The sequence below is a fragment of the Lates calcarifer genome, unplaced genomic scaffold, assembly GCF_001640805.2.
Source record: "Lates calcarifer isolate ASB-BC8 unplaced genomic scaffold, TLL_Latcal_v3 _unitig_5243_quiver_792, whole genome shotgun sequence".
NCBI classification, from domain to species: domain Eukaryota; kingdom Metazoa; phylum Chordata; class Actinopteri; family Centropomidae; genus Lates; species Lates calcarifer.
The window spans coordinates 1-25,698 of record NW_026117390.1 but is presented as its reverse complement, the minus strand read 5'-3'; the positions used below and the strand labels follow the sequence as shown (position 1 = coordinate 25,698).

Here is a 25,698-nt window from a genome sequence, read left to right as displayed (position 1 = left end):
CTCAGCTGTTTTCAAACCAACTTTATTTACAAACTCAGTCAGTGAACAACAAGTGAACAAAGGTTCCTGTCCAGCAGGAAACGTTTAACCAACAACTTCTACAGCAACACTGAAGCTGGTCAAAGTCATTTACTCATTTAGTATCATATGATGATTATATTACAGTTTGCATGGCAAAAATACATACAAGTTCAAGGCAGATTGGAAACTGCCTGAATTGCTGAAACCAGAGCAGCTGTTAAACACTCAGGTTCTAAACGTCTTCTCTCTCCAGCAGCCGTCCGTCCATCGACCATCAGTCCACGTCTGCCAGCTCTCGTCCCTGGTCTCCTCCTCCCTCCCTCCTCTGACAAATGGCTGAGAGACAGAAAAACAGTTTGTGATTCTGATTCACTGATCTGTTTTCATTTTGTGTAATGTTTGATCATTGAAACAACTTTACATCTCTGGGTCTCTAAAAGTGATTTAAATGAAGCTGCCTGAGAAGTTTAGAGAGGAAATGTCTCTTTGGTGAAACTGGTAATAACTCAGAGACACAACAACTACTACAACTGTAGTATAAAACCTGAATACTCAAGTACATTTACCTACAAACTGTACTGAAGTACAACACTGGAGTCAATGTACTGATGAGAAAATGTTACAGGGCAGAAGTTTGTTACTTACAGAGATTTCTATGTTTCACCAGGACTCCGATAATCAGACCAAGAATGAAAAGAAGAACAGCAAGAACAGCAACAACAATGACATCAACATCCTTCTCCTCTTTAGGTCCTGAATGAAGATGAGAAAGTGTCAGATTATCTTGTTCTCAGACAGAACGAAGGATGTAAAGAATCAAAGACACAGTTTTTAGTCAAGAATGAATCAGAGACATTTACCAGGTTTCTCTGACTCGATGATCGTTGTGTTTGTCCTGTTGTCTTTGTCTTTTTTCACTGTTTCAAATAAGAAACAAAAACTTTAAACACTTTTTCAAATCACATCCGTCTGATTTAGGAACAAACTTCTTCACAGTCTCTGATTCTTCTGATGGAAATTCAGTATTAAATTCAGCAGACTCACCAACAGTAAGAGTTATGGTACAACTGTCTGCTAGTCCTGGGACGTAACATCTGTACAGTCCACTGTCTGTCAGAGTCAATGAGGAGATGTTCAGACTGATGATTCCTCTGATCAGATCTTCATGGATCAGAGTCGTCCTGTCTCTGTACTGATCCATCTGTGGATCAGTTTGGTCCTTTTCGTGTCGATACAAGTGGACCACATCATCTTCTCTGTTGAGGTCAGCTCTGGTAAACTCCAGTGTTTCTCTCCTCAAGTCCACTGATGGATCCAGACGACACTGCAGTGAAACATCACCACCTTCTTCTGCCTGGTTCGGTTCAGTCTGACAGGTGAGCTGATGAATCACTGGAGAAACAAAAATGAAACATACAGATTAAATTCCTCTAAAAGACAAACCATCATTTCATTCAAACACTAAAACACACAGAGCTGATTTTTCTCAGTTCAGAGGAGCAACAAAATGCACCTCCAGCAGCGACATTTATTCTCAAAACAAATAAATACATCAATCTCCAAATGCTGTATAGACATTAAAATTCAAAACATGTTTAAATGTAAAGTTCCCGACAGTGTCTGACAGTCCCAACCCAGAACCCAACAGAGCAGCATATGTTCAGGAGTGTCAAAGTTCAGTCGGACCGTCCATCACAGTGGACATCAGCAACACTGACAACCCTCCATAACAAGGGTTTTCTACTGAGTTCTACTGAATCAACTCACCAGTGACGCTGAGTCGACACTTGTCAGAGCTTGAACCGGACTCTGTGTTGACCTCACACAGGTACAGACCTGAGTCCTCAGTCCTGAGTCTGGACACATCAAGTCTGAGTCGTCCTTCTCTGAGGACGTCTTTGTCAAACTGGACTCGTCCTGAAAACTGTTCATCCTGAGACTCTGAGACCTCAACACCCTCATGGAGATGAAACAGTCTTGAGGCTCTCTGATCAGTTATCTGTTGACAGAGGATATAAATGTTGGAGGAGCTGAGAGTTTTGGGTGTGAAGGTCCATTCCAGTGTGATGTGGTGGTTCTCCTCTGCCTGATAGAAGGTCTGTGCCACATTCACTACAAGTGTTCCTGCAGAGAGACAGAGAGGGAGAGGGAGGAGCAGGTCAAACCACTCAGAGAGCAGGATGAAGGAGTCAGGACAGAAACAGATGGTTTCAGTGACTGAGAATAAAGACCAGCAGAGCAGGAATCTAACTGAAGAATAAAACACAGACATCAAACATTCTAACCTCACTCTACTGTAATCTGACTCTATGATAATATCTTTATGAGGAGTTTTCAATGATCAGCTGCTGATGATTTAGTCCAGTCTGAGTCTCACTGTTTTTGATGGTGTCAGTGGTTTTTTTTTTTTTTTACTGTGTTTAAGATGTCTACACACAAACAGGAAGAGAGAAAAAGATGGTGCATCAGCTTCCTCTTTCAGACTCAGTGTGTCCTGATGTGAACTCACTGCTGTTGATGATATAAAATAAACTAAATCAATATGAGAACTTTCTAACAGAGACAGAAACAGAAGAGTTCTCCTGGTTCACTTTCCTCTGTTCACACTCTAATATATCTTCTTGTTTCTGACATGGCGGTAAACTCAGCCTCACTTCCTTCCTGTTGTTCAACATCTCAGTTTAAAGTTTAGATTAAAATGTTGCAGCGTGAGGTTTCTAAATATCAGATTCAGTCTCTGAGTTAAACTCTACACAGAGCTGATCATAAAGACGCTGTTTATGCTTTAACCTCCACATTAACATCATTTCACTTTACTGCTGTTTATAAAGTGAACTGACTGTGTTTCGTTCCGCCTGTAAAATGGCGACCGTCTCTCTCCATGTGAGGTGAACTCAGCAGCTCTCCTTACATCTCACTGCGTCAAACTCTTCAGAAAACCAACAGACTGACCCAGTAGTTTAACACTGAAACAATGAAAGGAGCTGAAAGATCAGAGTCTCTCTCTGTGCTCTGTGTCTGTAAAACTTGTGTGAGTCGACAATCAAATGACAAACTCTCCACGGTCACTGAGAGGGAAGTGATGAAAGTAGGATGGAGAGTCTCTCTCTCCGCTCGTCACCTCTGACTGCAGCCACCAACTTTCTACCCAGTCTGGTCCTTAAAGCAGCTCATTTAACAGATGAGAACTAATGAGAACATCTTTAATCTGACTGATGATAAATAAACAGGCTTCATGTTACATTGTGTCCATACAGCAACAGAGGAACTGTAACACCTCCAGCAGGGACTCTTACTGTCAGAAAATCTCTGAGTGAACAAAATAGAACAATAAATGATCGTGAACTCACCACTGACAGCGACAGAGAGCTGAGAAATAAGCAGGAAAACACACAGAGTTTCCTCCATGATCTTCTCTCTCCGGACGGCAGCGACAACAGAACGTGATGTCGTCACACGCCAACGACAGCACTGTTAGGAGCCGGGCTTCTCCATGTAATCCTTCAGTGTTGCATTCACTTCTCCTTTACACCATCAGCCTGCAGGATCATAACGTACCACACATTTCCACAGGCTTCAGTCAGCAAGGATGAACTGTGGCAGATATTCCTCTAACTTCACCTCACTGAATAAATGTTCCTTTGTTCTGACCAATGAACCATTGAGTTTATCTCTGAGTCAGATACACACTGAAAAACACTGAAGCTGGAAGTCATTTCATCATTTAACATCATATGATGATTTAAACATTAGAGATTAAAGGACAGTGTTAAAGTGCAGCATGAAGGACAAAATACATCAAAAAGGAAACAGTTTAAAATCCACCGTCCACACAGCAGAGGAAACAAAGCTTCCAGCTGTTTTTAAGTTAGAAAACCTGAGATCAGTGGAAAACAAAGAGACACATTAATCTGACAGAGACACATTTACATTCAACCATTTTATCCTGAGAGACTCACAAGTGAGGAAACTGTGGGTTCAAGGACACTTCAGCAGCTGGGGATCAAACCACCAACCCTGTGATCAGTGAATAACCCACAGTCTCTGTTGTTGTTCTGTGTCTCATCACTGCCACCTACAGGCTGAATGCAGTAACTACACATCAGGTCCAAACTGACTGAGACCTGGTCTGGGTTCTGAAGCAGGATTTGAGGTTAGTGAGGAAACTTCAGCTTTAACTCTGGGGTTTCAGGGTCACAACCAAAGTTCACCTGTTATCAGGTAAATCACCATGGTAACTGATGCTGAACGGCTAACCTGCTCCTGTCAACAGCTACTGACCAATCAGATCACTGGAAAACTGGAGTCATCATTTCTACAGACTACAGACACTTGGCTGATCACAGACAGTGGTGGACGGCTGATAGTGGTGCTAATAGCGGAAGTTTCCATTCTTTGTCACTAAGGCAAAATCCTGTTTTAACATGATACAGCCCTGCTTAGTGATTAGCTCCATTCACAGTGTTTCATGTACAAAGTTTCCCAGGATCTTATTTTGGTGAAACAGTTGTACAGCTGATGTTGATGGTAGAAACTGTATCTGACCACAAACTGAACGACTGGCACAGTTTGAAGTTTGATGATGGTGCTGAATGAAAAAGGCAGTAAAGTCTTTACACAGCATTTCATCACAATCCAGTTATTTAGTTTGGTCGTAAACTTGCAGGTTAAAGCAGACAGAACTTAACAGTAAAAAAATCCAACAATATAACGAGGATAACTGATAATAGTACTATTGATCAGTGATGGCTTCAACCAACCAATAAGCTCAGTGGTTAAATGTTAGTGCAACAACACAGCACACATTCAAATGAAAAGTAATGGAGGACAGAAACATGGACAAACTAACTCACTGAACTAATTTTCAAACAGGACTAACAAATGTTAAACAACAGCAGTGTTAAACAGGTCACAGGACACTTAGAAATTCCAATACATCAATATGAAAATAATCTGTTACAGGTAAAAGTCTTGAATGAAAAAATAAACAAAGTATAAAAAAGTAAAAGTACACAAGTGTTGTAAAAAATGTAGTTTAAATACTGAAGTTAAAGTAGTGGTTTGGTCTCTGTGACTGACACATTATTATATGTAACATCATTACATGATTAATACTGAAGTATTAGTGTCACTGTGTTCAGTTCAGAGGTGCAACACATCGTAATATGAATGTACTGCTCTGGTCGTCTTTTGTTGTTTGTGGTTTTGTACTGGACTTATTACACTACATGATCATGGCCCCTCATAGCGCAGTAAAACAGGACACAGAGACCTGAGCAAACATTACAAAATGCTCAGAGACTTGATATTCATAGTGATAAAGTATTAACATCGAATATAACAAGCTTTAAAAAGTCAATACTTATGTGTCTATCACGGTGCCTTCGCCATTTTATTTTTTGGTCGAAGTGTAGACATGTCAAAACTCAACTTCAATGATTGAAAAGTCCTTAAAAGTTCAAATACTGAGAGCAACACACACATTAGAGATAAAACATCAAAAATAATAAGCGCTATTAGTTTTTAATCAGCGTTAAGCCTCGAATGAGGCAGTGATGGCGCATGTCAAAATATAGAACCTACCTTTCGATAACGAGAACATACTCAGCAAATATAAAAGTGTTACTTTCATTGTTGGACCGTGACTAAATGCTACTCTATATCGGATTTCGGTGACACCGGCTCGCTGCGTCGTCGTAATGTTACGAATTGTTCGCTTTAAAAACATTTAAAGTTATAAGATGACGGATTTGGCGCGATATTGTCACGTTTGCTCTCTGACCAATCATAACAACGAACGACGTCACATAGAACAGACCAATAGGAGGGAGGGAAGCTCGCCTCCAATGATTTTTCTCATAGTCAGCTCAGTTGTTAGGTCTCGGGACCAGTACTTTGACTTCACTAGGATCTGACTACACTATCTCTTTTAATAAAATGTGTGTAGTTTGTGCGCAGGCGCCACTTTTTCCTCTGATGTTGTCTTTTTAAAAGCCTATTTGTAATGCACAATACTCGAAACTCAGGCAGGTACTTTGTGAGAGTTTTAGGTTCTTCAATAAGCAGCTGCTGACTGTAAAATGTGAGCCATCAATGCAAAAGCTTCTCCAGACTCTCAGAAGATTAAAGCTGCCAAAACAAGCATCCAGTCAAACCCTGCTGCACATGAGTTAAAATCCTCATTAGAGTTTGTTTATATGAAATAAATGTTAGTTTTTACCTGGTCTGAAACAGCCCACGAACAGAGAGATCAGCTCCTCCACGTGCAGTTATAGTAGTAGGGAATCACATGATCTCGTATTCATAAACTTTCCCGCCGGTTCAGGAGCCCGGCAGCTCTCATTGGCTGACGGCGACCGCGGGAGTTTCAATCGCGTTCTTTTTGCCGGGAAAAACATTTCCGTCAGCTCTTAAAGGGACAGTGACAATCTCGCCACATTTCCTTAAATAGTTAGCAACTACAGGAACTTTTGAGCAAAACAAACAATGGAGTAAGTTCAAATAGTGAAAACAACAGCAACAGTTGACTTTAAAACCCGTATTTTCCAAGAACAAACTGAATATAAACATTTAATCAATTGTTTACAACACACTATGTTTTAATTGTAAACTGATCTAAGTGATTATTAATGTATTTATTAACAATAATGACTCATCCTGTGGGCAACTCTAGTTTTTACAAAACATTTATATTTATGCCATGTTTCTACGGTAGCCTAGAGAAGACAAACCAAACTCTGGCTCTAGAGGGACTTCCTCGTTTTTAAATGACCTGAAGGCCACTGTAGACTCTCCCCCACACACTAAGGGAGAAGGTGAGGAAGGGGAGGGATACTCAGCTGGTTGCAATTTGACTTCTCACCACTAGATGTCACTAAATCCTCAGGTCCTATCAAAGTTACAGCTTCAGAGTTTGGTAAATTTCTGAATTCAGAATTTCCTCTAGTATTTCTACATTTTGTTATCTGTACTGTTACTTCAGTAAAGGATCTGATCACTACAGACTCATTAAAACACAGAAACAAAGCAGAAAGACTAAAACAAAAACACAGCACCATCAGGTACCCTTTTCCCCAACAGGAATACATTTATTTGAAATTATTTCAAATGATAAAAACATGGTTGATTAACATGAAATGACCACAGGGTTTTTGCTCTTTAGAGTGGACAAGGTGAGAACATGAGGAGACAAACGTGACGGGGTCACCTGTGCGTCAAGGTGAGTGTACATCCAGGACAGGAAGTGAAGCTCTATTTGTTGTTTTTTGTGTATTTTTTTTAATCACCCACCACTCACCATGTTCACTAATTTACCTGCCGACTGGATTTTGTAGAAACGTTGGCTCGTTGGCAAAACCTCACACATCCATTCAGCTCATTCACCCCTATGGCCAAACATCCAGAGAAGTGCTACAGAGTCCGCTCTATCAAAGACCAAAGCTCACCAGCTGGACCATTGTTATAACTCTTAATCATTTCTCTTTCCTATATTACAAGCTTTTTACAACATAAAAATAGATCAATAACTATGATTACCATATTCCTTAATGTAAATATACAATATTTATTGCATTTTCAAATAGACTTGTTTCTTATTTACTTTGTTGTCATCATCTCCCCCCCAACAAACAAAAAACTGGTACCGATGAGAGTGACAACAGGTTTATGTAAGGCAAAGACCAGCAGGAGGCGCTGCATCACTGAGAATGAAGAGTCTGACCTGAACAAGCTTTTCTTTATGTTCATTTTCCTGCATGGTTTCTTAGTTTGAATATGTACTTAGTGTTTTAAAAGTGAAGTAAAGATCCTCCATCCTCTTAAACCAACAGTTCTCTGGCACTTAAGTGTTCCTTTTTCTTTTTGGTTAGCTGCTACCAGCTACAATCTGTACAAACTGCATAGCAATTTATCAACATGTCGTCGTCCTCCGGTCGTACAGTCCTTCTTTAAAGGGCCACCAGCAGCAACAGTAAAATTATAGATTCAGAACAGAGTTGAGAGTTTAGACCAACTTCCCTGGAAGAGGAATTTTTGCAAAAAAAGAGAAAAGAGTTAAATGATCCCTTATAAACTCCTCCAAAAACTCTGCAGCCAAAGATCATCAGAACTTGGTCCAGTAAACAAATAATAGTAATAAATGTGGCCACACACAAGAAACCACAGTGTGTCTGGAGAGCGATGCTGGCTGTGTGAACTACAGTTAGTTAGACACATCAGGGACAAGTTAGGAACGAATGTTTGTGTTACATCGATGTGAATGCGATCCTGATGTAGTGTTTAAGTGCATAAACGAGCGTCGTGCACAGTGTTTCGGTTTTAACCTGCCGTGCAACATCGCCTGAAGATGGAAACAAAAAAAAAAAAAACAAACCCCCAAAAGGAAAGGAAAGCAGGAAACAATCCTCTGAATGTAAAAACCTCAAACAACCAGGAAAGGCTTCCCTGTGTTTCCTGCTTTTTGCCCCATGATCAAAAAGAGAGTTTAAAGTTTCATATATATGAATGAGTGTGGAAACTGCCCCTCGCTCTGCAGTTCATTTAACTCCACCCGCTTTTGGCACACTGAGACAGAGAGATGAATCAAACGCACCCTCACCTGGCACTGCTGGAATGGCTATTTAAGACAAAACAAAAACAATATCCCCCACATTCATGGCATTATCAGTTTTGTGGGAATTCATGTGCTGAAAATAAAAATTCCTAGTGTTGAATTTTTCTCCCACTCCTCACAAATTACTGCTGACACCAAAAAAAAGAATAAAATAATCATGAGTATGCATTAAAAAAGATGTGGAAGTGTTCGGAGTTTGGTCCTGATATGTCGTCCGTCAGCAGAAGAAGCTGCAGAGGTCGAGCTGGTCACAGTCACAAAGGTCGAGTCTGTTTCTCGCCTCCGAGTGGTTTTTTTTGTTTTTTTTCTCTCGTGCAAAAACAGAAAGTGACCGCCGAGTAGTGTTTACCTTTTTTTTTCTTTCCTTTTTTTTGGCCACTGTGCTTCCAGCTGGTGGTTTAGTGTTAGTGTATATATCTGTGTGTGTGTGTTTGTGTTGTAGTGTGTTTGTTATTCAGGTGCTTCTTCACCACTTCCTCCCTCCCGACGCTCCTCCACCCGACTGAGAGTTCAAGTCCTGAGCTGAGGCCTGTTCACCTGCCCACCGGCGGCGCTGGAGGAGCTCCTCTCATCATGGCTGGAAAACACACAGAGGCAGGGGTTACTAAAGGTCACAGATCTCACACTTCACAAACAGAAATGATTAACTCTGAGAAACAGGCTGTAAATTCTAACTGCAGGTCTAACTGCACCCGTACCCTTGTTGTTTTTGCTGGGGTAGACCTTGTTGAAATGCCTGTACTCCTCCGGAGGTGGAAGGTCCTCGATGGGGTGGAAGTTGAACTTGGATTCAAAGTCGTCTGAGGAAAGAGAAAAGAAAGAAGCTCAGTTAGAAGATTTTTATAGCTATAGTTGAGCAATCACAAGAGTTTGAAATAAACCCCGTCTCTGAAGCTCCTGATGTTCAGTTGGTTTGCTTTGTTTTGGATTTATGTGTGTAAAAGGCAGAAATGAATTATCAAAGAAAGCATTTCATCCTCTTTCCTCCACTCTCTCCCTTTGTAGTACAGTCAATGTTTACACCCACCTCAGACCTCCTTTATATACAGACTTTATGGTGTGTTTTACCTCCAGACAAAGTTTCAATAATGTTAACAGATTCCCTTTTGGCTCTGGGTTTAAATCCATAAAATACTGCCAAATAAATGCTTTTGCTTCTTTGCTTTGACACCAAGTCCTCCTCTGCCGTCCTGTCAGTCAACTCTTCTTTTGTTGCGTGATACAACGCAGTTACTCCGCCTTTTTCAATAACGGCAAGGCGGGAATACTGCACTGATATTCCACCTCACTTTCCTGTATCAAAGGTATGAAGGTGGCAGCGGAGGAGGATGTCTGACTCTAAAACAGGACAGGTTCTGATTGATGCTGAGGCAGCTGCTACACGTCACACCTCTGATCCAACGATGCCGCCATGCTGTATAAAATCACACACCGGGACGGTAATATTTCATCTTTAATTCTCATTATTGTCCTGTTTCTTTGTCAGTGTGTTTTCTGCCTGAGCATGAGGTGCAGGAACCCCTGACAGAGTAATCTAGGAACCGTTCCCTCCTTCCTGATTTGTTCCAGTGCAACGGGAAACAAAAAGTAGATCTGTTTGCATGGCTGCGGTGGGATATTTGCCTATCTACAGCCATTCATCACCATCGCCTTCTCATAAAGACACACACACAGAGCCGAGTAGAGTAACTGGTACGTTTAAAAAGAAAACTGAGCGGTGTGCGAGGAATGACAACGTCAGGAGTCACAGCATCTTATTTCATGTAGAAAACAGCAGCCAGTCCTAACCCTCAATTTGAAGCGAGCACCAACGCTCTCTCTGGGTCGTTTTATTTTCCCTACGTGTCTTCACATTTGAGATCCGTGCTCTGCCAAGATTTCAGTCGCGGCACGTGCGAAAGTGCTGAAGAGTGGAAAAGAAGCCTGGCTGTTTTTTTTAGCAGCAGAGCAGGGGCAGATATTCTGAGATGTAGAGGAAGTAGAAGACAAATAGAGCAGCAGCTGGAGTTTCTACTGTCCTCTGTCTGTCAGTGAGCGGTGAAGAGGAGGAAGGTGAGGACGCTGCAGCCGCCCGTCCTGACTTACCTATGATGGACTTGGAGGAGGAGATGGAGTGGCCGTTCCTGATGGGCGGGGGAGGTGGAGGAGGTCCGGCCGGGGTGCGGGAGTTGGAGGAGATGGAGGAGGATGAGATGGAGGAGGAGGGAGGAGGAGGTTTTCCCGCTCGGCCGTGGGGCTCTGAGATCGCAGAGCTGTTGACGCGGTACGGGGGTGGGGGAGGAGGGGCGTCCCGACCGCCGTTACGAGACCCGGAGGGGGGCACCTGGGGAGCTGCGTGGACAACACACACACACACACATATAAAGAAGTGGTACACAAAACCGAGAACAACAAAACTTCAACAAAGACTCGAGTTGATTGTTGTTGCATTAATGACACTTAGTGCTGCCTGTACTTTGGTTAAATGATCAGTAACTACAGAGAACACATGTTTATGGAAATAACTATTATTTCAATTATTAATCAATGGATTCATTGTTTATTCTATTAAAACAAAAGAAAATAAAGAGTTCATCATAATTTCCTGCCCTCTGTGTCATCGTCACGTCTTATTTTGTTGGACAAACTGAACAAACCTCGAAGATTTTCAGTTTAAAATGACATGAAACAGACTCGAGGAGCTGGAACCAGAGATTTTTTTGCTTTATAAATGACCGATTGATTAGCATCTGTAGATTAATTTATTGCCTCTGATCGACTGAGATTAATCGATGAATCGTGATGGTCGCTTGCCAAGAGTTTACGAAACAAGAGGTTATACTACACCCTCTGAGCACAGCTACTTCTACAGGGCAGCCTGGACGTTACAGTGAGCTGCTATCGGAAAGTGATGAGAGAAGCTGGAGCTAGCTTGTTAGCATGCTAACCTTCAGGAGAAATAGAAGCAAACACTGGTGTTGCTTTCCACAGCTGGAGACAGCTCTTGGTGAGTAAAGTTTGACGCTGAACAATGTTTCTTCTAGATTGGTAATAAAACAGCAGTTAATGCTAATGTTCGCTATGTAGCGACAGCAAAAACTTAAGTAGCTCCTTTAAATACTGTAAACTAATGATCTAACAATAAAAATGCCAAACTGTGTGTTTGATTGTTTGTTGTAGAGTTGTAACAATTCATTCAGCAACTGTTTGGATAATCAAATGATAGTTTTAGCACATTTTAAAGCAAAAATGTCAAATATTGTCTGTTTTTAACAATAGATAATAAAATACGAGGATTTGATGCTTTTCTTTGTCACACATGAATGAATGAATGAATAAAGTGAATATCTGTGGATTTTTGACTCTTGGTTAAACAAAACAAGACATCTAAAGATGTTTTCTGGTAATTTACAGACAAAATGATTCATCAAAACTAATAATCTGCAGGTTGTCAGTTCCAACTCTAACTTTGTGCAGCACTAATGACACTTCCCTCTCTTGCATGTACTTTAAAATATCAGATAGTAAAAGAGCAGCAGGCTGTAATGAGAGGCAGTGAGGATAAAATATGAGTGTATGTAAAAGTCGGAGGGAAGGCAGGGACAGTGAAAGTGAAGAGGAATGCTGGAATATTCCACAGGGCTTCAGGAATGCAGAGAAACCAGGAGGCCTCGTGGCGGATTGCTCCGTCGTCCAATCACAACACGGAGCTCCCAGCTAACAAGTGCCTTCCTGTTTCGTGTGTTCACTCTAAATTCAAATTATGAATGTGTTTCCAGCGCTCTGAGGAGGACCCAGCCGTCAGCTGACAGTTTATGAGTTTATCGACTGTAGACATCTTAAATTTAAATCCGGTATTTATTTCTACGTCGACACAGAGACGCAGATACAGAGGCGTCTTATATGAAGCGTCCACCCAAACCAACAGACAAAACACAAAAGCAGCTGTAGATATCAGGGGAAATATCAAGCTACAGTACGCTAAGTGCCTGTGCAGACACCTGGCCTGGATGTACGTTACGCTGAGCCAAAGAAAATCATGTCGTTGCCCTCTGCTCTATTTTCAGATCAGGACCTGCAGTGGGGTGTGATCGTACGGAGGAAACGTTTCAACACGGCGTTGCTTTTAAACATTCAGAGATAACGAGTCCAAACTCGTATGAGCATTCCTCCAGCTGAGGACGGAGACCGGCGTGGTCTTCATCTCTGGGACTGTTCAAATGTTAAATAACTGAGTGATGAATTAGTGCTTTTGGAACAGAGAGTGAAGGTTCATCACCAGACCCAAACTCTCAGAGGCTGAGATTCATGATAAGTGCCGTAATCCTCGATCACCAAGGCCACAATAAACTGATCTATAACGGATTAACTGATCAATTCAGTCAGTGAGAGAAAGTCAACATGGCAGATGATGATGTGTCTTGTTTGTTGTGCTTCCTGATTGGCTATCGTGACAATCCACAGAGAGCGTGCTCAGCTTTCCTCCCCCACACAACAGGATCAGGAGCAGATCAGGGAGGGTAAAAAAAACTCTGAACACACCTCACGTTATTTCGTGGTGTTGTAAAACACTATTTGCAGCAATATTTTATCACTGTTTGGATGACGGTTCACGATCTTACACAACACAGGCAGAAACATGAACACCAGCATGGAGAGAACCAGGTCCAGACGAGACCAATCGAACGACCACGTACCTCTTCTACCAAGAACCATGTCAAAGAGTCTGGAGAGAGTTTACAAGTGAGAGGATCAAAAGAACCGTCTGTGTTAAAATAAACGTTGGAGCGATTAACAAAGACTAGTGAAGATGGAAGGAGATGACAGCGGTTCATTCAGAAAACAAACCCTATACCTGCGAACGTGACTCACTGACTGAGTGAGCGTCAGGGGTTTAACGCAGGAACACAGTTGATTAACATGTTCTGTTTTCAGTGCTGTGGGTTGTACCTGCTCTGCGTCCTGGCGGCTCTCGGGCAGGTGGTGGAGGTCTGGCGGACTGCTGAGAGGATGGAGATGGTGAAGGAGGGGGCGGAGGAGCGTGGCTGCGTCCCTGGCTGCCGCCTCCTGACGGGTGTTTTTTGTGCAGGGAGTTGTGCCTCTGCGGCAGCTCCGGAGCTCCGCCCCCGTCTACATGGGACGGCCCGTTGGAGACTGATGTGTGCGGCCTGTAGGGCGGGGGAGGTGGAGGAGCGGAGGAGCCGCCTGTTGGAGGTCTGCTGGAAGACGGCTTCGCAGAGCTGGGAGGGGTGGGGCCTCGGTTGGGCGTCGGAGGGAGGGGCTTCTCTCTGCTGTGGGAGGAGGAGGAGGAGTGCGGAGCTTTCTGGTTGGGGGTGGGAGGGGCGTTGCCACGGCCGCCCCTGTTGAAGGGCGGAGGAGGAGGTGGGGCGGAGGTGCTGTGCTTCATCCCGCCGCCTGTGGACGAGCTGCCGCTGGAGGGGCGGGAGATGTCGGGGAGCGAGGGGCGGTGGGAGCGCTGGTGCTCCGGTGGAGAGGGCTTGTTGGGCGGGGAGGGAGAGGTGGAGCGGCCCGTCGGGGGGCGAGGGGCCGAGGGTCGGGCTCCCGGGGGCCTCAGCGCGGATCTGCCCACCGAACCACCGGCTGAACCATCTGGGTGGAGGACGGAGAGGAAAAGGAAAAACAACACATGTAACATTTATTCTCTTTATCAATCTTTCTGGATTAATCAATAAATCATTTGGCCAATAAAATACCAGAGAAAGAAAAACTAACAGGAGAGAAAAATGTTTAATCAACAGCAAAACACACTCAGAGGTCACTTTATTAGGAACACCTGTACACCTGATAATATTTAGTTTAACTTTATTTTAAATACTAAATTGTAATATTATGATGCAGACAGATAAATTTAAACGTGCTCCATCAGTGAAATCAGTGGATTTCTGGGAATTATTTATATTCCAAATCTCCTCTGCTGTTTCGTGTGAACTTGTGAATCATTTCTGTGAGAAATAAAAGTAGAAGCTCAGGAGAAATGCAGAAAGTGCCTTTTTCCTCAGTTTCTCTTCTGTGTGCAGAATATTCCTGAATAAACTTCTGATGATCGATGCCTGCTGTAACAGCAGTGATGTGTTCGCTCTGTCCCTTCAGGTCTGGACTTTGACTCCAGCTCTCCTCTCTGGTGTGTTTATTTACACAAATGATGAGGATAAATCCAACACACAAATATAAATGTTTACCTCCGACTGGGCGTAGTTTTGGCACACCGCCTTGGAAAAGCCCCCCCATTCCCATTGGCCCTCCTCCTCCAAAACCTCCACCTCCACCTCCTCCTCCTCCACCACCTCCACCGCCACCGCCGCCGCCGCCTCCTGATTCTGGTGAACAAAACGTCAATACAGATAAATATGAAGGCAGAACAGGGGAAAGCATCTAAATATTCAAATACGTGGGGAGTACAGTTTTTTGACACCACAGGGGGGTGAGCTCAGGAAAGAGAAGAGCTGTGATGTTTCTTCAACTAAAAACCTTTAGCAAACAACATTTTGATCAGAGTCAGAGTCGTGCTGAAACACCGACAGAAAGGTGGTGTTGAATTAGTTCCTCCTTTCCATGCAAATATTTCCATTTCCTCTTTCTTATTACTATAAAAACGAAGCAGGGACACACAGTGTATTCAAGTCCACAACTCAGACCCAGCTCAGTTACCTGTGCAGAAACCACACCTGTAATAAATCCTCCTTCATGAAGGTTATAATGTTCAATCTTCACTGTCCTGTTTAATAAAGATAAGTAAAGCAACATAAACAACTACCACAGCTGATGAGTCTGTAGATGTAAAGTCACATTTCTGTTTTACCAGAAACATTTCTATATATCAGTACCAGACTCCATTGAGAAAAACAGGAATTTTACCGAGCAGAACACAGGAGCTGCTGGAATACCACTGCCTCCATCTGTTAGTGTGTCTGTGTTACTGTGTGATTTTCAGCAGTGGAGGAAGCGTTCAGATCCTTTACATAAGCAAAAGTAACAGAAAAGAACACAAAGAAGCTAACAGCTATACTCCAACAATTCCCCTATTCTGCTCAGTAAAATTCCTGTTTTTGTCAGTGGAGTCTGGTAGTGATATCTTGATTTCTCAGTGTGAATGTGAAATGTGACTCACTCTCCAGAATGGGAGCGCTCCGGTCATTGACCGCAGTGACCTTCTTCAGCCTGGTGCCTTTGCAGATGTCTGACAGCAGCGCTCCTCTGCCTTTAGCCTCGGATGAGCTCAGTTTGGGAGGACTCGTGTTCGCCTGCGGGGAGAAGAAACAAAACGAAGTCTCTAAAAATGAAAAGCCTGTGATCACACCTACATCTCCTCTGGTCTGAGTTATAGTGGAACGTCTGTGGACTTTGTTTGTTTGAGTTCAGGCTGCACACGAAACAGAATCAGGGATTGTAAACAAAAGTCACATGTCTCAGATTTTGACTTCTGGTCCTTGAAGCTGCATATTTTACTGTAATTAACCTTCTCTAATGTTCATGTTCAGATAGGAACACAGAATCATCTGCCCAGGCTTTTTATTTTCTTACTCTCTTACACAGATCTCTACAGTATTTCTCTTTATCTTCTGAATAAAACATGTTTCTGTAAGCGACTATTCACAGTGTCTTAATATTTACCCTGAAGTCCAATGTAGCCTGACCAAATTTCTTAGAAATGAACAAGAAATTAGTTAAAAAATGATGTGCATCTTTCATGAAAGGCAGTAGTTCATACCCTTGCACAGCCATGTTAAGGCAGCAGAAACACTGATAACTTTATTTTGTTGTACAGTAAAATAAACTAAAATAAACCCTGTCTGCATATATGTTAAAAACTACTTCCTGTTTAAAGACACGGTTTAGTTTTTAAACTAATAAAGGTCCAGCTGATCTAAAAAAATTAGAAAAATTAAAAATCCAAACAAACTGAACGCTCAGGTCTCAGGAGGTTAAAGATAACCTCTTCAGGGCAGTCTGGACGCTACAGTGACTCGCTATCGGAAAGTGGTGAGACAGGCCGGAGCTAGCTGATTAGCATGCTAACAGTAGAAGGAAAGAAGTGATAGAAATAGAAATAGCTCTTAGCGAGTAAAGGAATGAAGATTGATGCTGAACTCTGACAGCTGCTAATGCTAACGTTAGCTATGTAGCGATAGCAAAGCGTACATAGCTTTAAGCTTATAAAGGCAAGATACTGTGCTGGGCTTTTGCATTAGCGTATACAGGCGCAGCTAATAAAGTGGAGGTCAGTGTATCTTCATTAATTATGTCCCATCATGTGAGACACTGTAAGATCTGATAACTCACCTCATTGAAGGTGGGTGGGGGCGGGGGTCCAGGGGGAGGAGGGGGAGGGGGAGGAATAGGCATCCTGTCCCTGTGTTGGCACCTCTCTGTGTGGGGTTAAAGCAGGCGACTTCCCTGTCTCAGCTGGGACCACACACACTGACTCCTGCAAAGAAAACAATGAAGACCTGAGTGCAAGTCTAAATTTTGTGGCACCGCTGCAACACGTTTCTTTATTTCAAAGGATGTGTGCTTTCTTGCTTGATCTACTTTTGGTCCTTTTGATGGGAAAAATCTGCAGAGTACACACTGGAAAATGAACTCTAAAAGTTTAGGGCACTTGAGACATTTCAATTTTCATCTGCAATCACATCAGGGAGGCGTCTGATCGGTCCCAGACTCGTTCTGCAGACAGCCAGACATCTTCAGAGACAAGAAGAACAAGGAGTCCTGCAGAAGATGGTCTGGTTCTCAGAGACCTGATCTCCACATCATCATGGAGTCAGTCTGGGATCACATGAAGAGACAGACTGTGGCAAGGACGTGTTCCCAACGTTCATATTCGAGCCCACAGCGGGAAATTTATCAGTCACGACAACGACACTGTCACAATCGGGTCGAATCCGTGCCATCTGAACTGTGCATTTATATATTTTTTTTTATTTTATTTTTAAAATGTAAACTTTAAAACTTTCTTACACAGTACAGTTTATTTTGCAGAAATAATAAAAAATCCAGTAAAGGAGCAGTAAATCCTCACCAGTGACAAAGCAGAACCAGAGGGCGTTTCACATTTTTGATTCAGAATTGATCATCAGCTGCTGAGTGAAAGTGTTTTATTGTGAAGAGCACAATATTAAAGAGCTTTTATTTTGTCTCCTTTGGCCAGAAGCTCACAACACGGGCCTGTCTCCCTGTGGGTCTGTTAAAATGACTGTAACAGTGAGTATATTGAGTCATGGGAGGTTAGGACTACTATAAACCATGACTCAGATCAGAGTAAAACACCAGAGAGATAACTGTAGAAATCGTCTCTTACATAACTGAAAAAAGAGATCCCAGTTTCAATGAATCATTTTGCAATTTTCCCTCAATATTCAGCAGATGAACAGACATTTTTCTGCTTATATGTGTATTACATTAAAGAGAAAATGAGATGACGAGCTTCGTTCTGCTCCTTTACAGCAGAAAACAAACGGCTGTTCCCCCTCTTCCTCTAAAGAAGACATTCTTGGTGGACGGAGGCTGTTGCTGAAGCAGCTCCTGGGAAACATCAGCAGCAGTTTGGAGAAGATTCGACAAGGATCCGCGGACGGAGAGAGGCTTTAAATCTCAGCTTTAGACCCATGCTAACAGCAAGACTCAGGGTCTGTAAATCCACAGTGAAATATCTGCACCACTTCGTTCCAATCCTGTTGAGAGTTTGTGCTTTGCAGCAGCAGTCGCTCCTGTAACTTACAGGATCATTTCTGTAGTCCAGTTTCTGAAGCCTAAATCCAAGCTGCAGAAGTAAAAAGCTAATGTCAGGCTACAAACCAAACAGCAAACCAAATAGCTCTGAGCTCTTCTACAAAAGCCTTTCTTCTTAGAAAGTTAGTGAGAGTTTGAAAGAGCGTGAGTAGAAACACAACGAGGCTGTAAAGGTGGACTGGTGAGTAGATGGGTTTTCATGTTAACGTCCCCGACAACCTCTGTAGTCTCATTTAGACACTCGTTAGCAACCGCCTTTTTTAAGACACGTAAAAGCTTCAAACATCAGGAGTGGGGGATTTACTGACCCATTTTATGTCGGAGAATAAAACCTGAAAATTAAAACCGCAGACAGAATCTATTGACTTTAGGACGAGGGAATGCTAACATGCTAACTTATTCCTGCACCCTGTACTTCCTGCCCGTCCATATAAAACCTACCTGTACCTGAAACTGCTCTAACTGTGTCAGCTCGGCACACAATGACTGACTCAGGTCACTGGATCTCCCCAAACCAGTTCGCTGTCTGGGCCCATTGTTGGCTCATGCAGGCAGCGTTGGCTCCTCACCCCGCCCTCACCCTCACCCTCTTCCCTCTCCCTCGCTCCATTCCTCAGGCTGCCGGGGCTGAGCGTCGGGGCCGGTTTTCACCGAGGGAAACCAAAGGAATCTCACCGAGCAAGCTCACCAGTCAGCGAGTGACGTGGTTCATCAAATGGAAAGGCAGCAGCACAGACTCGGACTGAGAGTGTTTGGGGGGGTTTAAAGAAATATTTCCCAATCTGCTGAGTCCACGACGGCTGACAGAGACTGGTTTCAGTGGCTGCGTTTCCATTAAGCCTGTTATTTATCATCAGACTAACAATTAGACTAATCATCTGACCACAGGTAACACACCCTAAACAATGACGTCATTCAAAACTCATGATATGTACAGTAAATAGTTTGCATTACTTTTAGGAAGAGGATAAAAATAACATGTACAGCTGACCTGTTCAGGTGTTAATCATGGTTTTTAAATCTCTCTGCTTCTAAATTAGAGCTTTAACTTTTGTTAATTGACTTCCTAATCGAACAACTCAAATCAGATTAAAGACAGTTTTCATAATTAATTCATCTTTTTAGTCATTTATTAAGCTTTACTCTGATTCTTATGAATGTAAACTGGATTAAAAGTTTGATTTACACCTTAAACAACCATGAGTTTGGACTCACATCATCTCACAGAGATTAGTAGATACTCAGAATAAAGGCTTGTTGCAGCTGACTTTATTTTCTATTTTTGGGATATCTATTGTTTTCTTTTCTGAATTGCAGCTGATGCCAAGAAAAAAAAGCTGGTCTTCTGCTGACACAAGTATTTCTGCAAAACATTAACAGATGTAAGAATTACTGAGCGCCTTGAATGGATCTAGAAGAACAAAATAAAGACTGTTAAGACTCAGAGTTAAGTCTGTTCTCTGTCTGTTAGTAGCTGCAAAATGAAGAGTGACCAACTTCATTTCAAACTCATTGAGGTCAGATTTAAGGCTCGGTATCGAAACTTATTACTCTTAAAAATAACGTCTGGAATATGTTTGTGACTTTTAAAAATAGAAAACTGTCAAGAGCATAAAGTTAAAACAGCGATTTGTCATTTACAGTCTAAATAAAACCTGGACTTCACTGTTGGTTCATTTGTCTGCGTGTTGTTCCACTTTTTAAAAAGTTCAGAGCGGCTAACATTTACACATTAAAAATGGCAGCTGCTGATGCTGCATCGCTGTTCGACCAATCACTGCACGCTTACATCACTCTCATGTTGGGGGGTACCTGATCTGAAATAGGAGCTAAAAAACCCCCTAAAAATGGCGTCCTAAGAACTGTGACCATTCTTTTTCATTGTGTCCACAGTTCTCCAACTGTTCTTAGGACTATGAAAAAGTTCCTCAGCTTCAAAAACACTCTTTAAAAGTCTGACTTATTCAAGTTAAAGTGTCTTATTCTCAGAAAAGTAAGGCACAGTAATACTGGTCTACTATTAACAGCACAATTCAAGTATTGTGGAGAAGAGCTGCATCAGTTATTTGATTAATAAATCAACAAAAAATGAATCTGCAACTGTTTTTTTTAAACTGATTAATCATTTGAGTCATTTTTCTAGCAACAATACCAAACATTTAAGTCTACAGCTTCTCAAATGTGTAGAGTTTTGCACTTTTATTTGTCATATATGACAGTAAACTGACAGTCGAATTAAAAAAGATATCACCATGAGTGATCTTGGGCTTTGGGAGTTTTTAAACAGGCCTTTTTATAACATTTTCTCACATTTTATAGACATAAAAATCAACTGAGGGAATACTCAGACTAATGATGCTGATACTGCAGCCCTACACAGGAGGACATAGGAGATACTGGATGTTTAAAATCTGAATACATGTTGTATGTAAATCTCATATCAGTGTCTCTTTAATACAAGGTTCTGATTGCTTTTAAAAATAAGATTAAAGAATATTTCCTCTCCTCTGCAGCAAATACCTCTTCTCACAAAAACTGGCAGCAGCATGCTGATAAAACCAACAGGTCCTGACCTTTGACCCCCATATTCGGACTAATCCTTTCCCTTCGAGATCAAAGTAAAGTGAGGTCCTAAGTAGGTCATGATCGCTGAGGTTTGGGCTCCATTTAGCTGCTCACCCAAACAGTTGGTAAACAGCCATATAATGGAAAAAGTTTCCCCACATCAACAGTGTGACGCTGCACAGAGGAATACAGCCAGGGAGGGGGAGAGGGGGAGGTGAGGGGGGGAGGGAGGTAGCATATGAGGAAGTTGGATGCTTTTGTGGTTAAGGAAATACACTGAGGCCTGTGGCTCTGTGTGTGTGTGTGTTTCTAGGCTTTTTCTGAGAAAATAACCCAAGATAAAAGCATTCCCATTTTCAGGACACTTTATATTTCTATTCCACATCAGTTCGGAGGGAAACATACTCTGATCTGACAGCTAGTTAAGATTTGAAACACAAAACACTATCCAGCAACTGTTCAGACAACTTATTAAAAGCTTTCATGCAAAAACCATCTAAAAATGTCATGGTTTTAGGGCTGCAACTAATGATTATTTTCATTGCTGATTAATCCTGACAATGCTTTGGTCTAAACAACACATGAAAAGAGCATCCTACAGCAGGAGGTGCAGTCGAAAATGTACAAATATTTAACTTACTGTGATGTAAGGTAAAGAAAAGCAGCAAATTCTCAACATCTGAGAGGCTGGAACCATCAAATGCTCTGCACTTTTAGTTGAAAAGTGACTGAATCAATTGATCGATCAGCAAAAATTCCTGGTAATTAGTTCAGCACTTTAACTGCTGCAGCTCTACGTGGTTTCAGCTTCTTACATGTGACTTTTTGCAGCTTTTCCTTCTTTTGGATTACAGTAAACTGAATAATTTTGGGGTTTGGACGCTTGACAAGACATCTGAAAATGTCACGTGGTGCAGTGGGAATTTATACCAGCTGTTTCTCAATAGGAAATAATCATCAGATTCATCGATAATGAAAACAGGGCTTCTCCAGGGTTCACCAAGTTTAATCTAAGACTATTTAATACCACATATAACACAACTTAATACCTGTTTCAGAGCCATGCTGCCAAAGGATTAAAGATATATAAGGCCTGCAGTGATATACTAAGTGTAATGAGAAACAAAAGTCCATTTATTTCACAGTTTTGCCATTATTCTCCCCAATACTATAATTAATTCATCATTTAACATAACGTGGACATAGATAAGCAGCAGAAAATGAGTGGAGGGATGAATGGATGGACGGATGAATCAATTACAAAGTGGATAGTTAATCAAGACTAAGAGATCTGGAACAATTGAACTGTGGATTTTTGCACAAATCTCTCTTTTTATAACTAATGTTACTGACTAAGACAAGAAAGCCTATTTAAAGCTTCTGTAAATGACTTTTTAAAATACTTTTTCATACCGTCTAAAGCCTTTTTTCGTTTAAATAAAACCTTTTTTAAGAGTGTTCAAGACGTGCAGATAGAATATATAAAAGTATACTCACAGAGACCACTTCTCTGCTTCGAGTACTTTTCTTTTTCCTTACATATTTTACTTAAATAAAGTTTATAACGCAGTACTTCTACTCGTAATGGAGTGAACATTACTTTTTAGGTGCAGTCAGGGAGCAGAAAACATACAAACCGTCCGACATGAAGCTCAGTAAAACAGGATTAATCAGGCCTGGGCAGGTTGTGCAGCCGCTCCCAGGTAAATATCCACTGCAACAAACACACCTGGTGCTAGCTTCAACTTAGGCGGAGTAAAAGTTAGCTTCGGCGGCTTCTGACATTTAACTTACCCTGGCTCGATGAAGCGGAGGTCTGATAGTCTCGTCCTCCAAAACAACATGAATGGAAAGTGCCGTTGTGGCAATCCGTGGTCGGAGGAGTTTGTCAAAAAATTAGGATGGGAGGGTGCTGGCAGGTCGCGGTGATGTAACTTAACGCCACCAAAGATACTCGCAGGTTAGCCGGCTAACGTTAGCCTACTGTCGACGGTTCACCAGCTAGTGGCCGTCACTAGCGCTAGCCGCTGTTAGCCGTTAGCAGTTAGTCGTTAACGGTTAGCCTGTTAGCAGTTAGCTGTTTACTTCCCGGCTGTCAGTGGCAGCGCTGTCCGGCTCTCCCTACAAGACGTCTCTGCGATACGAAAGCGCATAGAACAAACGGTTAAATGCGTCTAAGAGACACTTTTAATAGTTTCGTGTAGCTATGGAGAAAAAGTTTACCCGCACTCCTGACCTGCGAGCAGAGCCATACTCCCCGCTGACACCGTTTAATCGGTCCCTGCTCGGAAACACGGAAACGGCCGACCGACACAAAATGGAGGCACATCAGCGCCGCGTTTAGGTGCTTCGGGAAATTGTACCTCCAAACCACAAGGTCGTAATTCATGACCAGCGTCAGGCATGGAGTGAAGTGAGTAACTTTACTGCAAAAAGAGGAACAATTAAACACACTGAGACGCAAAATGAATAAAAAGAGACACTAAATGACCACAAAGAGGAGCAAATAACTACAATGAGACGCTAACTGGCCATAAAGAGACACAAAATGACCACAAAGAGACACAAAATGACCATAAAGAGGCATAAATACACACAACATTACTACAACAAGATGTAAAATGACCAAAAAGAGACTTAATTTGTCTGCAACAAGACACAAAGCGACTATGTTGCCGCAGAACAACTGCAAACAGACACAGAACGAGCACAAAGAGACAGAAAACGACCTCAAAGAATAATAAAATGACCACAAAAACATGCCAAATGCCAACGGTGAGTGAAAAATGATTAGAAGAGATGAAAAAAAACATTAAACAGACGCAAAACAACAACAACAACAACATGCAAAATGACCACAAAAAAACATAAAGAGGTGCAAAATGACTGTAAGCGATGCAAAAGATACACAAACAGATGCAAAACAACGATGAGACACAAACTGAGGACAACTGTGTTCAAAACTAGAAAGACAGTTAATAAAAACAGACTTAGTGGGGCGCTAATGAAACAAAAAGTGCACTGATATCTGTAGAAAGGCTGATTTTAATGTCAGTTTGCTGCAGGACTTGTATTTATTTTTTCACTGTTGTGTAACTTTTACTTTTTCTTCACTGATTGATTCTGTATCAAGAGAAAAGTATTTTATTGATTCTATTCATCCCCCAATTTAGTTTTGTGGATAATATGAGAATAAATACATTTAATATGATGAATAAATGATAATAAAATGTGTTTAAAAGCAGAAACAGTCAGGTGACTGGATGATGTGTGCGTGTGCGCGCGCATGTCGTTACAGAAGTCACGCATGCGCAGGGACAAACACTTCCGGTAAAGATGGCGGTGAGCAGAGGGCTTACGGGACTGTGGAGGACATGCAGCATGTTGTCACCCAGACTCCCTCTCCTGTCCGCCGCTGCTGTCCGGCTACAGAGCTCCGTGAGCGGGGGCCTGGTGCCCCAGACGTCGCTGTCCAGGCCGCCGTGGGCGCAGCAGACGAGCCCGGTCCCGGTCTCGGAGGAGGAGGAGCGGGGTCGACACGCCGCGGTGGTGAGCACCGTGAACCAGCGGATCCAGCGGCAGGACTTCGGGCGACTCTTCGCCGTGGTGCACTTCGCCGGGCGTCAGTGGAAGGTCACCGACGAGGACCTGATCCTGATCGAGAACCACATCGAGGCGGAGTGCGGGGAGCGGATCCGCATGGAGAAGGTGCTGCTGGTCGGGCGGAGGACTTCACCTTGATCGGCAGGCCGCTGCTGGGGAAGGAGCTGGTCCGGGTCGAGGCCACCGTGCTGGAGAAGACCGAGTCCTCCCCCAAGGTCCACATGCGGTTCTGGAGGAGACACCGGTTCGAGCGCAAGAAGATCATCATCCAGCCACAGACGGTGCTGAGGATCAACAGCATCGAGCTGGCCCCCAGACTGACATGATGAAGATGAAGGCTGGATTATTTCTCACACAGACTGCGGGTTTATTTGTTCTGATCGATTATCAATATGTAAACAAACATGTCCGGACTGAGAGCGGCGGATTTACTCTGTAATAAACAACACGCTGCACAGACATGATGAAATATCCAGTGTCTGTGTTTTCAATACGTCTTTGCCTTTTAATTTGATGAGTTTGTGGATGCTATTGATCCTTAATGTATTCCTCCAGAAACCAATCAATACTGATCAATTGATTGGGTGTTTTTGACATTAACACCTAAAACTCACTGGACCAGCCTCACAAACGTGAATATTCTCTGTTTTCCATTTTCTTCTGATGGTAAATTCAACATGTTAGTGTTTTGACGGTTGGTGAGACAAAGTGAAGACATTAGAATATGTTCCCTTCGGTTTTAAGGAACTTATTTCACTATTTTTGTCATGTTCTGCACTGAATAATCAATGATTAGTGAAGAAAACACCTGTCAGGTGTATTGATAATGAAGAGAATTGTTGTTTGCAGTGATGAAATAATTAACATTTTTCTTGATACACACATAAAACAATAAAAGCTAATTAATATATTTTTAATCAATTTAAACTAAAAACAATGAAGATTTTAAAACTACAAACTAGTTACATTTCATCTTCGCTGCATCTTATACTTTAACTAAACTCAGACCTGTTGTCCTCGTTAGCTCACACTTTTTTGTGCAGTCTAGCAAATCAACAGAGTAAAAAAAAGATGGCGGCGATCTCTGTCAACATGTTCTACAGCTGAGATCAAGACAAGTATCAGAGGAACAAAACACAAAGTTTGAAACAGTTTCTGGTTGAAACTTG

At 42.3% G+C, this 25,698-nt stretch overlaps 3 protein-coding genes across 3 annotated transcripts; 1 reads left to right on the top strand and 2 right to left on the bottom strand.

Moving 5' to 3' along the window:
• Window positions 1-6: 6 nt before the first annotated feature.
• LOC108874176 (uncharacterized) lies at window positions 7-6,345 on the bottom strand. The gene is made up of 7 exons (XM_018662627.2): window positions 6,242-6,345; window positions 3,372-3,560; window positions 1,789-2,145; window positions 1,066-1,413; window positions 882-938; window positions 667-774; window positions 7-357 (listed from the first exon to the last, which is right to left on the bottom strand). Exons 2-7 carry the CDS (start codon window positions 3,427-3,429, stop codon window positions 296-298), a joined length of 990 nt encoding a protein of 329 aa, XP_018518143.2. The 5' UTR covers window positions 3,430-3,560; window positions 6,242-6,345; the 3' UTR covers window positions 7-295.
• Window positions 6,346-7,083: 738 nt separating this feature from the next.
• Window positions 7,084-23,475, bottom strand: LOC108874174 (WAS/WASL-interacting protein family member 2). The gene is made up of 9 exons (XM_018662626.2): window positions 23,163-23,475; window positions 22,721-23,060; window positions 16,913-17,057; window positions 15,741-15,873; window positions 14,812-14,949; window positions 13,562-14,221; window positions 10,718-10,963; window positions 9,331-9,432; window positions 7,084-9,209 (listed from the first exon to the last, which is right to left on the bottom strand). The coding sequence occupies exons 3-9, from the start codon at window positions 16,973-16,975 to the stop codon at window positions 9,166-9,168; spliced, it is 1,386 nt and encodes a 461-aa protein (XP_018518142.1). The 5' UTR covers window positions 16,976-17,057; window positions 22,721-23,060; window positions 23,163-23,475; the 3' UTR covers window positions 7,084-9,165.
• A 749-nt stretch (window positions 23,476-24,224) lies between these two features.
• On the top strand, window positions 24,225-24,957 carry LOC108874180 (39S ribosomal protein L21, mitochondrial-like). Its single transcript, XM_018662638.2, is given in 2 exon segments — window positions 24,225-24,647; window positions 24,650-24,957. Coding segments are annotated over 2 exon segments (591 nt in total). The 5' UTR covers window positions 24,225-24,262; the 3' UTR covers window positions 24,856-24,957.
• Window positions 24,958-25,698: the final 741 nt, after the last annotated feature.